The 15,775-nt window shown below is 40.9% G+C and overlaps 1 protein-coding gene and 1 long non-coding RNA gene across 6 annotated transcripts in view; one reads left to right on the top strand and one right to left on the bottom strand.

The window, feature by feature from the left end:
- Positions 1 to 15,775, top strand: part of LOC140480468 (tolloid-like protein 1) — a 339,587-nt gene that overhangs the window by 4,437 nt on the left and 319,375 nt on the right. For 2 of the 4 annotated variants that reach the window (XM_072575408.1, XM_072575664.1), the window contains exon 2: positions 11,135 to 11,609. In XM_072575408.1, the coding sequence (XP_072431509.1) occupies positions 11,465 to 11,609 (145 nt within the window). In that variant the 5' untranslated portion in view covers positions 11,135 to 11,464. Of the gene's footprint in view, positions 1 to 10,798; positions 11,021 to 11,134; positions 11,610 to 12,625; positions 12,878 to 15,775 lie in introns of those variants that run through there. The other 2 variants (XM_072575486.1, XM_072575570.1) reach the window with 2 other exon arrangements.
- LOC140480629 (uncharacterized) lies at positions 132 to 11,627 on the bottom strand. Of its 2 annotated transcripts, none has more exons than XR_011961364.1 (3): positions 11,491 to 11,627; positions 2,997 to 5,308; positions 132 to 2,244 (listed from the first exon to the last, which is right to left on the bottom strand). It is a non-coding gene; the product is annotated as an uncharacterized lncRNA (long non-coding RNA). The 2 variants fall into 2 exon arrangements; XR_011961376.1 differs by having other exon boundaries at positions 4,997 to 5,308.

Raw genomic sequence — 15,775 nt, 5'->3', positions numbered from 1 at the left:
GAATAGGAAGGGTTTTGGTGGGATATGAGCCAGGTGCAAGCAGGTGGGACGAGATTGGGTTAGGATGTCTGGTCGGCATGGATGGGTTGGACTGAAGGGTCAGTTTCCATGCTGTACATCTCTATGACTCTATTTGATACTTTATAGAATGAATATTAAGAGTAAAGGAACATGGAAAGTACGATGGAGACAAGAGACAGATCAACCTTAATCTTATTGAATGATTGAACAGGCTCAAGGAGCAGGATTGTCTATATCCCTAAGTATGATCCTATATGGAGAAGGCAAGTCCTACCAAAAAAAAGTAAAAAGTTAACATTAGGCTGACAGCAACACAGTCATATATAAATCACATTTAACATGGTAACATGTATTCAGGTGTATTATCAAACAGAATTTGAGAATATTTCCCATTTTGATGCTTACTGCAACAAATGGAACTATCAACTGAACAGTTTAAGGCTCAACTATTTACACCCTGATATTCTCAACACTTATAGGATTTGAGACTTGTAGTCTATCCAGCTATTGCACCATTGCTGCTATTGTCTCCAAAGTGTAAACATTTTGCACTGACATTCCAGTGAAACCATCTTTAATCTCAAGTACAGGTCCCAATACACTGCCAAAGAGAATTTGACAAAGAACTACATAGAAAAATGTCACAGCCAGTTCCGGATGGTCCCCAATATGATTGGATTTCAGTTGGGATATTCTCAAGTGGGCAAGCCCCTGGGAGAAGCGTGAACAAGCTGCCCTTTACTCAATCCCTCCTTTGGTTTGTCACAACAAAGTTCATTTAAAAGAAGGACTATTTCCCTTGTGAATAACTATTCTAAGTCCAAATAAATTTGTTTTAAGATGAGCTAACTTAATTGGGCTTCTGTTAGAAAGAGTTGAATTTATTAGTTATTTAAAAAGTGAGGAAAAAATAAAATACAACACACATACAGATTAGAAATAAGAGTAGAGTCCAAAAAAATGAAAAAGTGAAGTCAGTAGACTTAGTCTTGGCTTGTCCATGATGAAAAGATCACGAAATATTGCATTTGATGAATAGTGACTAATAATGACTTAATTTCCAGCAGAAAATGACATTCCTTTTTTTTAATCTGCACACTCGGGTGGGTCTGGTTGACATTCATAGCCTGTGCTCCACCATAACACACTTTGGAACTTGAATCACAAGATAGCATGTGAGCATGTCTACATTCTTGCAACTAGAAACCAGAGGTTGCAGTTAATTGTTAAAATCTCTCTTTGCATATTACTCAAAAAGTAAAATGTAAATATTACTTTTACAGTGAGAAAGATGTACAGCACAGAAACAGACCCTTCGGACCACACATCCTAAATTAATCTCATCCTATTTTCCCCATATGTCTTCCTATTCATAGTCCCATACAGATGCCTTTTAAAAGCCTCCATAACTTCCTCTGGCAGCTCATTCCATACATGCACCACCCTCTGTGTAAAAAAAAAAAAAAAAATTGTCCCTTAAGTCCCTTTTTAAATCTTTGCCCTCACACTCAACCTATGCCCTCTAGTTCTGGACTTCACCACCCCAGGGAAAATTTATCCTATCTGTGCCCCTCATGACCTCTTTAAACCTATATAAGATCATCCCTCAGCCTCCAATGCTCCGGAAAATACAGTCTCAGCCTATTCTGCCTCATCCTATAGCTCAAACCCTCCAATTCTGGCAACATACTTGTAAATCTTTCAGAACCCTTGGCGCATCTGATCAAGATCCCGTTGTACTCTGTGGTAAACCTCTTTGCTGTCGCCTACACCCTCCAATTTTGGTGTTATCTGCAAACTTACTAAGTATACCTCCTATGTTCCCACCCAAATCATATTTATATAAATGATGAAAAGCAGTGAACACAGTAGCGATCCTTGTGGCCCACCACTGGTCACAGGTCTCCAGTCTGAAAAGCAACTCTCCAATATCACCCTCTGTCTTCTACTTTTGAGCCAGTTCCATATCCAAATTTGCTTATAACTATTTTTTTTCCAGATGCAAAGTCTCTGACCAACCCACGGGAGATCATAGTTCAGTTTTGTTTTTAAACGAGGGAATCTCTTTCTCTCTCTCTCTCTCTAAAGTATTGCTGTTTGAACTTCATTTGACAGTCTTCAGGTGCAATATTCCACGATTCCTTTTTGAAATTCAGGGAATTCACATTGATTTTAGATTGCTTCCAATCTTGCATCCTCAGCCATCTTTTGGCTTATGGCTCTCTTTAAAAACAAAAAAAATTGTATAAAAGTCCATTATATACATAATTTGGATTATGATCTATGTTGTGACAAGATATATTATGGCAGCTGGTAAAATATGTGTAAGTAAGATACCTTTAAAATAATTCTTTAAAAGAAGAGAAAGAGATAGAGAGACATAGCATAGGACATTATCTGGCAAATATAAAGGTTCATCTGTCAAATATATAGCAAACAAAATCTGGGTGCACAAGAAACTAAACTCGGTGTGCAAAGTTCTTGAGGTTATTGGATGAGATCATTGAGAAAGTAGAGCCCATCAACTAAAAGCAGAATACTACAAATGTTAAAAGTCTGACTAAAAGCTGGAAATACCCAGCAGATCTGGAAGCAGCTGTAGAGTGAGGAAAAACAAAGTGAACAATAAGTTGTTACTTAATTTGAGTCAGTGAATGATTTAGAAATGAGGATGAGAGTTTTTGAAAGCAAGGCATTGTTGGGCAGGAACCTGTCTTGATCAGCAACCAGAGGGATGAAAGATGAAGGACTTGGCGAGAGTTAAGATGTGAGCAGTAGAGGAGGCCTTGTGGTATTATTGCTAGACTATGACTCCAGGTAATGGACTAGGGACTCAGGTTCCTATGACAGATGGTGAATTCAATAAAAAATCTAACTATGTATCTTAATGATGATCATGAAAGAATTGTCAATTGTCAGAGGAAAAAAATATTTGGTTCACTGTATCCTTTTAGGAAGAAAACTGCAGTCCTTACCTAGTCTGGTCTACATACGACTCCAGACCAACAGTCATGTGGTTGACTCTTAACTGCCCTCTGAACAATAAATGCTAACGTGGTGCCACTGTTTAAGAAAGGTGGTAACGACAAGCCAGGGAACTATAGACCTTGAGCCTGATCTCTGTGGTGGGCAAGCTGTTGAAGGGAATCCAGAGGGACAAAATGTACATGTATTTGAAAAGGCAAGGACTGATTAGGGATACTCAACATGGCTTTGTGTGTGGGAAATCATGTCTCTCAAACTTGATTGAGGTTTTTTTTGAAGAAGTAACAAAGAGGATTGATGAGGGCAGAGCAGTAGATGTGATCTATATGGACTTCAGTAAGGCATTCGACAAGGTTCCCCATGGGAGACTGGTTAGCAAGATTTGATCTCATGGAATAAAGGGAGAACTAGCCATTTGGTTACAGAACTGGCTCAAAGGTAGAAGACAGAGGGTGGTGTGGAGGGTTATTTTTCAGACCGGAGATCTGTGATCAGTGGTGTACCACAAGGATTGGTGCTGGGTCCACTACTTTTCATCATTTACATAAATGATTTGGGTGTGAGCATTAGAGGTACAGTTAGTAAGTTTACAGATGACACCAAAATTGGAGGGGTAGTGGACAGTGAAGAAGGTGACCTCAGATTACAACAGAATCTTGACCAGATGGGCCAATGGGCTGAAAAGTGACAGATGGAGTTTAATTTAGATGAATGTGAGGTGCTGCATTTTGGGAAAGCAAATCTTAGCAGGACTTATACACTTAATGGGAAGGTCCTAGGGAGTGGTGCTGAACAAAGAGACCTTGGAGTGCAGGTTCATAGCTCCTTGAAAGTGGAGTTGCAGGTAGATAGGATAGTGAAGAAGGCATTTTGGTATGCTTTCTTTTATTGATCAGAGTATGGAGTACAGGAGTTGGGAGGTCATGTTGCAGCTGTACAGGACATTGGTTAGGCCACTGCTGGAATATTGCATGCAATTCTGTTCTCCTTACTATCGGAAAGATATGAAACTTGAAAGGGTTCAGAAACCCTGTTGTCAGGATTGGAGGATTTGAGCCATAGGGAGAGGTTGAATAGGCTAGGGCTGTTTTCCCTGGAGCGTCGGAGGCTGAGGGGTGACATTGTAGAGGTTTATAAAATCATGAGGGGCATGGATAGGATAAATAGACAAAGTTTTCCCTGGGCTGGAGGAGTCAAGAACTAGAGGGCATAGGTTTGTGGTTAGGGGGAAAGATATAAAAGAGACCTAAGGGGCAACGTTTTCACACAGGGGTGGTACGTGTATGGAATGACCTGCCAGAGGAAGTGGTGGAGGCTAGTACAATTGCAACATTTTAAAAGGCAACTGAATGGGTATATGAATAGGAAGAGTTTGGGGGATTTGGGCCGGATGCTGGCAGGTTGGACTAGATGGGGTTATGATATCTGGTCGGCATAGACTAGTTGGACCGAAGGGTCTGTTTCTGTGCTGCACATCTCTATGACTCTATGCTGGCCTAGCCAACAACACCTAGTGAATTAATTTTTAAAACACTGCAATTTTTGATGAGATCAAACTTATAGAAAATGCAAATTGGGAGGCCAACAAAGAGAACATCAATATGTTCAAAGGGAATGGATGAGGGTTGCAACAATGGATAAATTGAGATTGGGTGAAGTCGGATGATGCTGCAAAAATAGAAGGAAATGATCTTGCTATTGAAATGTAGTAAGTGGAAAGCTCATTAGCAGCCAACTTTGCAAATGATCTGATTCAGCTTCAGAGAACAGACATGTTGAGAATGGTGAGTAGGGATAGTTTATCACAGTCACATTCTCACAGGACGTAATATGTAATTCTTATAAGCATTATCTTAGTACTGCAGCAAATCTGGGACATGAAATTATGTGCAAGTTATCAAAATTTCAGAAACTATAACACATTAAAGAATTTTGGAGAGGGTAGTCTGTTTGGAAGTATGGCTGTGGTTTGCAAGCACCGCATAATCACCTTTCTCTTGTTTTGTGGGATATGGATGTGGCTGACCAGGCTAGCATTTGTCGCCCATCTTAAGTGATAAGTTAACCACATTATTGTGCAACCAGAGTCACATGTAGATTAGGCCAGGTGAGGATGGTTGACTTCCTTCCCTAAAGGACATTAGTGAACTAGGTATCTTCTGTTAAGTGACAAATCATTAGAGATTACGTGGTTGCCATTAATCCAGCTTTTTGCTTTCTTCCAGATTTTTGCTGAATTGAAATTTCACCATTTTCCATGGAGGGGTTCAAGCTCATGTCCTCAGTGCATTGACCTGGGTTTCTGTAAAACAAGGAAATGGCAGATGAAATGAACAAACAAACATTTTGCTTCTGTCTTGTCTATAGAGAGAATACAAAAAACATTCCTGTAATATCTCTAAATCAGATGATGAAAGGGATAAGAGGAATTGATAAAATTACAAATCATGAGGGAAGGATACTAAGCAAACCAGTGGGGGCTGCAAGATGACAAGTCTTTAGGTCCAGAGGATCTCATAGGGTCTTAAAAGAGGTGCTAATTTTCCAAAATTCCCTAGATTCAGGAGAGGTTCCATTGACCTCTAAAATAGCAAATATAACCCCTCCATTCAAGAAGGGAGTGAGCCAGAAAACGCAAAAAAGTAGAAAACTAAGGCCAGTTAGCTTGATGTCTGTCAAGGGGTCGGTGTTAGAATCAATCATAAAATTACATCTGTACACTTAGGAAAACCAAGGGTAATCGGGGCAGTCGGTATGGTTTCAAAGGAAAATAATGTTTAATTTTTGGAGTTCTTTAAAGGAGTAAAATGTGCTATGAATTAAGCAGAGTCTATAAATATACTGTACTTGGACTTCCAGATAGTATTTGATAAGGTACCACTAAGGTTGTTGCAGAAATAGATGCTCATGGTGTAGGGATGTTACATGCTAGCGGGATGTTACATGCTAGCGGGATGTTACATGCTAGCATGGGTGAATGATTGTCAGAAAACAGCATGGACAAATTAGCAGCATGTGGCAAATGGAGTCCTTTGAGTCTGTGCAATTTTTACATTTGACATCAATGACTGATATGACGGAATGTTGGTCATGATAGCTATATTCACAGATGACATCAAGGTAGGAAAATAAATTTGAAGACATCAAAAGGTTACAGTTGGATATGGATGAGTTGAGTCTAGCAGATGAACTTTATGTGAGAAATTGTGAAGTTGTTCACTTTAACAAGAAGAATGAAAAAACAAAGAACAACATAAACAGAGAATGACTGCAGAATTCCAAGGTACCAAGATATTAGAGTTCTGGTATGAGTCACAAAAAATGTATGCAGCATGTAAATAAAAAGGCTAACTGAATGATAACCTTTATTTCAAAAGGAATTGAACGTGAAACATGTTATGCTTCAGTATACAGGGTATTGGTGAATACATATATCAAATTCTGTGTGGACATTTGATCTCCTTATTTAAAGAATAGATATAAATGCATTGGAAGTGGTTCAGAGAAGGGTTAATACATTGATACCTGCACTGAATGGATTGTCTTATGAGAATAAGGTGGACAGGCTGAGCTGGAGTTTAGAAGAGTGAGTGAATGATTTGATTAAGTTTATTATGTCCTGAATGGTTTTGGCCAAGTAGACATGGAAAGATTATCACTTCTTTTGGGTCAATCCAGAATCAGGGGACATCTTTTTAGGACAGAGCTGTGGGGAAAAAAAATCTTTGATGTTTGAGCAGCTTTGGAACTCTGCCTCAGAAGGCAGTGGAGGTGAGGTTATTAAATATTTTTTCAAGACCGAGGTGGCTCGGTTCTTATTAGATAGCCTATTATATGTAATAGAGGTTGGTAGGAATATAGAGTTTGATACAACCAGATCAACCATGATCTTATTATTTTGGATCAGGCTTGAAGGGCTGAATTCTTTACTTCTGCCCCTATTGCATATATTGGAGTTTCTTACACTTTTATTGTTGTAGGGTTGGAATGATTCACAAGACATTAGGATGACAATTTGTAGTAAAGAGAAACCAAGAGTTAGCTTTGCATTTCAGGGTGATTCTGGAATAGTGGTGAGTAGCTTTGGCATACAAGACCAGGATTTGAAAATAATCCTGTTGGATCTGATGGTGAAAGACTGACGTAACATAACCATTTCAAGTGAAGGTAGGACTAGGTCAGGAGAATGACCAGGCCGAGAGAAAGTGGAGCAAACAGCATTAAAGTTAGAACTGCGGGCATGATTGAACAACTTGGTAGCAAAAGAAAAAGTGTCACAGAGTTGGGAATTTGAAAAAGTCATAATAGATGCCCTTTGAAGAAATTTTTTGACACGTGGTCATGTTTATACGCTTGCATATAAAATCCCCCAGGCAGAAGAATAAAAAATGTGGATTTATGTCATTTACAAAGGCAAAATAATTAATATCCACAGGTACTATAACAATTTCCCCGTGACATATATGCATTTGATATTGATAGTGCTTACTTTTATTTGCATTTAATCTTAAGGAATAGGTGCAGAATTAAACAATTTGGCCTATCAGTCCTGCTCTGCCATTTAATAAGGGCTTACCTTGATTCAGCTTTCCTGTCCCCATAAGCTGCAACTCTCTAGTTACTTCAATATCTAAAATCAAAATTTTAATGACCAGCCTTTATTGTTCTGTGGAAGTGAATTTCAAAGCCTAATTCCTCATCTGTTTTAAATGGGAGAGCCATATTTTCAAAACTGGACTGTCTAGTTCTCGACTGCCCTACAATAGGAAATATTCAGAATCTTGTACATTTAAATAAGATCATGCCTCATTCTTTGAAACATGAATGAGTATAAGCATAACCTGCTTAACCTTTCCTCAGAAGACCTCTTATTTTCAGGAGTCAGCATAGTGACTTTTTTTTTAACATTGCGAAAGTGTACTTTTACTAAAAAAAATCTTTGGATAGGTGCTAAAACAGTTATAGAGATGTACAACACGGAAACAGACCCTTCAGTCCAATCCATCCACGCCGACCAGACTTCCCAATCCAATCCAGTCCCACCCGCCAGCACCTGGCTCACATCCCTCCAAACCCCCTCCACTCATATACCCATCCAGATGCCCTCCAAATGCTGCAACTGCACCAGCCTCCTCCACCTCCCCAGGCAGCTCACTCCACACATGCACCACCCTCTGCACAATCTTTGTATTTTTTAAAAAAATGGAATTTTATATTCCCTACAGTTGCAAAATACCAAAGGCATTTCGTACTCCTGCAGGATACTACTGTATTTACATATATTTTTGAGGCAAAGAGAGTCTGATAACTGATTGGACCCTCATTGTACTTTGGCAGAATGACCTTAGAGGGTGGTCTTTGGTGCATCCAGCAGCATGTAGTCCTAGTCCTTGGAATGTGCCAGTTGGCAGCACTGTCCAGGTTACTAGAAGACCAACAAGTTTCAGGCAGACTAAAGAATATCTTTCACTTGCAGGTGCAGTCAATGTTTGTCGCAGTGTGCATCACAGGGAATAGCTTGTAGAGCACAAAGTCCTACGTCAGAGAGCTGCTCAGGGTGAACCTCAACAAAAACTACTACATCTCTCTCCAAATCTTCTTTGCAAAGGCACATTCCACAAGGAGATGTGTGTCAGTTTCTTCACCAGCACAGCTGCTTCAAGGGCAGCGTACAGTGGTGCAGAGTGACCAGGTGTGTGAAATATCTGATGGGCAATGCCCTTCTCACCACCAGCCAAGCTATATCTTGGTGCTTTTTGCAAAGTCCTTGTGAAGAGGCATACAACCAAATACTTTGATAGTCTGCTCAGGGAACTAAGCAACAGGATTCACCCTCTCCTTTTCCCACAGGGTATTGAGGATATTACATGCTGACCACTTTCTGATAGACTTATAGTCAAAGGTATTTCACTTTACAAATTTTTCCACGAGGCACAGGTGGTACGGAATGGTTCCACTACTTAGAACATTCCATGGTGCCGAGGCTAGACCCACCCTTTGCAACACCGGGGACAGATAGAGCCTCAGTATGTAATGACCCTTAGTGTTCGTATACCAAGGGTCCATGCACAGCTTGATGCACCCGTACACAAAAGTGACCATCAGGATAAGGGTGGTGTTGGATATGTCTTTCCTTCCCTTAGCCAGAACTTAGTATATAGCATCCCTGCAGTCACGGTGATTCTTTAACCTCCAGATGAATTGGAGGATGGCTCAGCTCAGCTGTCAATTAAGGTGCAGGTTCGGGGAAGGGGCAAGATCTGTGCCACATGCAACAATAATGACAGGACCTCACACCCGATTACCAGGTTTTTACTTGCAATGGAGAGGGAGCAGTGCCAGTTTCTGCCTCGCCATGGTGATGTACTCCTCCCAAGCTGTTGTACATGTCCTGGCCCCTCCAAACCTTCTGTGGATTGCTTCCAATTCAAACATGCCCGTCTTTAAATAAGGAGTCCAAAATTATACATGATACTTCAGGTGTGGTCTGACCAATTCACTGTACAATTGGACAAATAACAAATTCCACCCCCCTTCCTCATTACTTAACATATTGTATGTGCATGTTAACCTTTTGATTCACATACAAGGATACCTACCTCAGCCTTTACTGAAGAAAATGGGGTTTCTTTCCATTTAAATAACAGGCTGCTTTTCTATTATCCTAAAGGACTTTACAGCCCTGGGAAATTGTTCAAGGTACCATTTACTTTTCTTCCTTATAAAAGGACTTCTTATGACAAGAATAATACCACCTTAAAATATTGATCCTATTGCAGAAATTGACTTTAATGTTCTTAAGTTTTATGATAGTTTGAAAGTTCCTATTACTTCTGAAATTGTGCACACTTTGTGTAAAGTAGGTAAAATTAAAAAAAACTGTTGGAAAAACTCAGTAAGTCTGGTAACATCTGTGGTTTCAAGTATAACTATTGTTCAGCACTGAGGTCGTTATGTAGCCCTGACTGTCAACTTAAGGCGTAAATCGGTCAAACCATTCAGAAAATGACTTGGAGAAAACTGTGTTGGACTGGAGTGGACAAAGTTTAAAAATCATACAACACCAGGTTGTAGTCCAACAGATTTAATTGGAAGCAATAGTTTTTGAAGCACTGCTCCTTCATCAACCGCTCTGAAAGCTATTGCTTCCAATTAAACCTGTTGGACTATAACCTGGTGTTGTATGATTTTTAACTTTGCAAACCCCAGTCCAGCACCAGTATCTCCAAATCAGGCTGTCTGTCCTCGGCTCTCTGACCTTAGTAGTGACAGTCACAGGACACTGAAATTGGTGTCATTGCTAGGGACAGAAGAAAGAAAGACTGACTGACTGCCATCCGTGCTTCCATTTGACATCCAGTTTGCCTGTTAAAAATATCCATTAATACCAGGATCAGGACTGGCTGTACTGCCCCCAGCAGTTTAATTGCCTCCTGACAGTCACTGTCCAAACTCCCGCAGAACGTACATCAAAGGTTAAGCTTGTGAAACCTAACCATGAGAAGGAGAACATTCGTGTGGGGATAAAGGAGGGCGAAGTGATGATTTTTGACAGGTGTAGCTTATTTTTAATGTGCAGATTGAGGTATTCAAACCGAAGTAAAACGATACTTTAAGATATACTTTGTACTGTTAAAAGACACATTTCCCTTTGTTTTCCGTGTTTCATTTGGGACATTGGAGGAAGAGGCTTTTTTTCTACTGAACTATCACGTCGTAAGAAACTACAATCAGCTGCTGTAGCAGCTGTGGATTTCCCTCCCTCTCTCACTGGGGTTTAGTTTCATCACTGAAAGCTAGTCTCCTCTTGCACTCCTCAGTTAGAGACAGAGAGGCGTCTTTCGCCACTCCATGACCTTAGCTTTTATTTATTTCTCGCGACGTGGCTGCTGTTTCTGTGAAGTTTACTTTATCAAGAAAAGCGATCAAACTGGTCCGGATGACCCTGATTGTATGAATAAGTAAGCAGGATGCTGGAGGCTGCTGACGACTATTATATGCCTATAGGATTTTCGTAAGTGAGCAGAAAAGTGCTATTCCTGGCACCCTGCCTCTCTGGTGGATGTCATCATTGCTCAGAAGCTGTCTAGGTCTTTGTTTAAATTATGCTCTTGCTGTGCTTTTGCAGAGTGGATGTTCAGAACATTGGACGCTCCTTCCCACAACCGCCTCATCCATCCTGAAGGTTAAAAAAAATCAACTGGATTTAACAAGTCCACGAACAGCGGAGAAGGAAACACAAATTAAAACGATTCACCTTCCAAAGCTGACATAAATTAACCTCCGACGGTCTAACTAAGGCTTCGTATCACCCTCCTAGACTTCACCGTCGACTTCTGCCTTCCATTTTATTTAAGTATACATAATATATGATATTTATGTCCTTTACCGAAACTATATGGAGTAGATTTTCTTCCACAATCAACTCAAACAGTATTTAATCGATCAACATTTGAAAATGAATGTAATTGCACTGTTACTCACCGGATTGTCTCTATCTGGGAAACTTCACTGGACTAGTGGACTCGAATACGACTACTTTTACGATTATTATGATGAAGAAAAGGCGGAGGTCATTGATTACAAAGACCCATGCAAAGCTGGTAAGTGAACTAGCTTTCTGATTTCTGCCCTCTCCGTGCGAACGAAACGACACTTCAGAAAGTTGTACTTGGCACAAAATGGTCTGTTAAACGTACAAGCTATGTACTTCCGAAAGGCGGGCGCTTTGGTAGTTATTTCATACCTCGTGTGGGAGCTACTGAACAACTGCTCGCTGTTGTTACCGTTCCGCGGTTTGTTATCGTTTCGTCCACACAGGTTAACCCACAAAGTCGACCAGTCGCTTTCTGAGCGGAGGGGTTTCCTTTTCGCCCGACTTGCTTTTTCAAACGAGTTTTAAGTTGTTTTTTTTAATTTGCTTTGGATTTAATCCGCCGTTCAGTTCAGGTTTAACTGGAAATATCACATTGCATTTCAACTTGTGCACTGCATGAGGACATGCAGATTGTGAGGTCAGTGACCAGCTGCACTCGAGCGCTGGCTATTCTCAATAGTGTTGCTGCATCCTGACAGGGCCAGGTCCCGGACTGAAATCACTTGGGAATTCACAGCTGGTATCTAGTATCCTACACGGACCTGATAATGTGCTCTATGACTGACTGACTGCACATCAGCCTCTGGCTCTACAACTCCACACCGACCCGTCCATCATTATCGGGGCCTTTTTTAAAAAACTCTTGACCAAACTAATATTTATTTTTGCTGCTTTCAGCACTTTCTCAGGGTGCTCCAGGGGGTGGAGGGAGCGCGCGCCCGCCCACCAGGTGCTCCAGGGGGTGGAGGGAGCGCGCGCGCGCCCGCCCACCAGGTGCTCCAGGGGGTGGAGGGAGCGCGCGCCCGCCCGCTCGCCAGGTGCTCCAGGGGGTGGAGGGAGCGCGCGCCCGCCCGCTCGCCAGGTGCTCCTGAGGGTGGAGAGGGAGCGCGTGCCCGCCTCCTGAGCGAGAAGGGTGAGTGCGCGCACTGTCTCCGGGTGCCCCCGGGTGAAGGTTTGAGGATAAATTTTTGTACCGTGGTTGCAGATTTGATCATGGACATTGAAAGGTTGAAGGAAGTTGTTGGTAACATTTTGTAGGACCAATCGAAATGCACAACTGTGTTTGTATATTTGACCCAAGAACGATTCATTCACTGGTCAATAAACTGGATTGTTTTAAAGGGGAATGTATTGATTTGTATGATTCACGCAAGGGCAGATCACTTTTCGAAACTTTTGCACGAGCAACTGGCGCCGAGAGGTGATTAAAGAATTCCCTCGTGATGTCTTGCAGTCCAACTGCATCAGTGGCTTTATTGGTTTTTTGTTTCTTTGGTAAGTAAGCCTTTGTAGAAATAGTGACCTATTTTAAAATGCAAAATAACCCCTCTGCTCTTTTTTAAAAAAAGGATAGATAAGCTTCGAATGAACATCCAATATATTTAGATGATAAAGCTTCACTATTACACTCTCTTTTAATGAAACAGAGTTGTGAAAGGCCAACATTCAAGCTTCTGATTATTTGCGTCTTTTTAGTTTTCAAGTTCATCTGTTAAACACTTTATTCAATCTTTTGCCTGCTCCTTCACTTTCAAAGAAGCTCCTGTAGTACTTTTCTTTCAGTTAGCGACTGGCCTACAAATCAGATAGTATGGCTTTTACTCATTTACTCTGAGGGTGTTTGCAGTCGAAAATAATTCGCTTTTAATATATGTATATAAAGTTGTGCTTCCAGCCTCAACCTGGTCTTACTTTTGGATTATATACAGGATCAGGCTTGTCACATTCGATGATTTTCATGAGGAAGCAGGTTTTTTTTGTAACTAGTTGCGTGTTGATATTAATGGTTATAAGTTTGACAAAATATCAGAAGTGATTCTCAGGCAGCCTTTCGAAGATCTGATGGGGATTTTATATTGGACAAATTTTAACACATTTGATGCATCATATTTTACTTTGGGCAATATGAAAGTTAATAATGAAATATCTTCAAGAATTCAAAGTTGTGGACTGATTTATCAAAATGCTGTGTCTTTTCAGTGTATGTTATGTGGGTGAGAACCTGTTTGTATTTTAATACTTGATCATATATAGCACATACTGATTGTGAAATGTGGCTCAATGCTATAAGTGTCTATTTTGCGCAATGTTCAAACACACTTATGCATATCAGGCAAGCAACTATTTTGTTGAAATTGTTCACAAAGTGTAGATTTCCAAAGATCGCAGATTATGATGTAAATTAGTGTGCAACACTTTCAGACGATACCACAGTGATTATTGTACAGTGATACTTTCTTAAGTAGAAAATAAAGGATTAGAGCTGAAAGTTCAAACATTATAGTCTTTCATAAGTGCTTAGCCATGGTGGGACTGCATTTTGAATCACCTCGAGACCAGAAGTCCACCATAAGGCCACGCCAGGCCACCGGGAGACCACCACACTAGACCAAGAGTCTGCCACACCAAGCCCAGAGACCACCTTGCTGGGTGTGCGCTGAGTCAGAGGCTGAGAGGAGAAAGCAACAAAAACACAAGAGAAAAAGGAAAGACTGGAGGGGATGAGCTCTGTCTGAAATGTCCTACCCTGCCACGACCACCACACCAGTGTGTTCTCGGGCCTGCTGTAATGTTCCAGCAAGCCTCAGCATCCGCTTGAAGAAGAGCATTTTATTTTTTGCTTGGCGACCCCACAGCCTCTAGGACGCTTCATCATGTTGAATAACGTACAAGCCTGTTTCCATCCTTCCATTTTTTTTAAACTACTCACACCTAGTCCTGTTGTGACATGGGTTGCTTTTAGCATACTCCTAGACTCCTTATTGACGACATATGAAACATTAAATCTGCTTTTTACCCCTGCAGATGCTGCTAGACCTGAAATTCTTCAGCAGTTTGTTTTTGTTTCAATATAGTTCCTTTCTAGTTGGGCTGTCAGCAATTTGACTTATCTGAATATGATGCTGGTAAAGCATACAGCTGTGATTTTCTTCTTCCCTATCACTCTTGTGTTTGACCAGAAAGGATATTGTTACATTCTTCTGTAGGCCACCTCATCCCAGTCTTTGGAGTCCTCTGCAGCGGAACTTGTGTGACCTTGTTTTTGGATGAGCTGGCATCTGCCCAAACCTCTTGCCCTGCTTTGGCTGCAGGCCAGTTGTGCCTGGATTCTTACCACATGCAGATTCTGCATCTAGCACGTGTGCGCAGTGCCACTTGAGCTAGTGGCTGCAAATATGAGAGCGAGTAATACTTTTTTTCTCTTTTTTTTTCTTTCACTGTCTTTCTGCTCTTCCCTCTTTTTTTTTCTTTTTTCCTTTACTCTTGCAGTGCTCCCTGATGAGTTTTCAGTTCTTGAGTACTTTGAAGAATAAACACAGAGGTCTAGGTTGTGGTGAAGCAAGATGGAAAATCAAATGGTGTACACTTACATAATTTATAGATTATAATTCAGAAGGAATTGTAGGATGAAGGATGACGTTACACCTGCTTCATCACCCCCCTCCACCACTGCCATCCCTCCTCCACTGCCACCAAAAAAAAAACAAATATTGGCCATAGCCTCAGCATGACTGTTCCAATCATGCAAATTCTGTAGGTGTACAGACTACAGCTGTGTCTATCCCTCTCCTCATGGATTTATACATCAATCTGAAAGGGAGAGTAATTTGTCACGCTAAATGATGTGCAGTCTGTTTCGATGATATGACTGTCATGGTTGATCAGCTGGCAGTGCTTGTAAGCTGAGGTGTGGGTGTCAGGCATGAGCAGTGAGGGTGTAGTGAAGCTGTGAATATTGGGTATGAGTTGATTGTTAGATTGTTTGTTGGTTAGGTGAGTTATTAGAGTGGTTCCACTGCCCCTCTAGAGTTTGTCTGTATGACCTCCTAGGTCTTATGTTTTGTTGACATTTTGTTTTCTTTCCACCTCCTGTACCAAGGCCTCCAATTCACCTTTGAACATCTGGAGCATGCTTTCCATATTGTGCCATTGCTGAGTTCTTGATAAACTTTCAGTATTGATAAACTTTACCTCTACCTGCAGGCTCATTTTTAATGGTATAGCCTAGCGTTACTTGTACTCCGCTTTCACAATAGTGTACCTTTTTTGTTCTGGCATGCAGCCTGTCCACATCACACATAGTGAAATAAGTGTTGCCTACATTCAAAGCAATGGACTTTGATAACTTTGTGGCCATCAAGTTGAATGCATTGTTAGTCGCTGCAGTTTTAG

The sequence above is a fragment of the Chiloscyllium punctatum genome, chromosome 1, assembly GCF_047496795.1.
Source record: "Chiloscyllium punctatum isolate Juve2018m chromosome 1, sChiPun1.3, whole genome shotgun sequence".
Lineage (NCBI taxonomy): Eukaryota > Metazoa > Chordata > Chondrichthyes > Orectolobiformes > Hemiscylliidae > Chiloscyllium > Chiloscyllium punctatum.
Note: the sequence above shows the minus strand (reverse complement) of the source record. Positions and strands in the feature narration are given on the sequence as shown.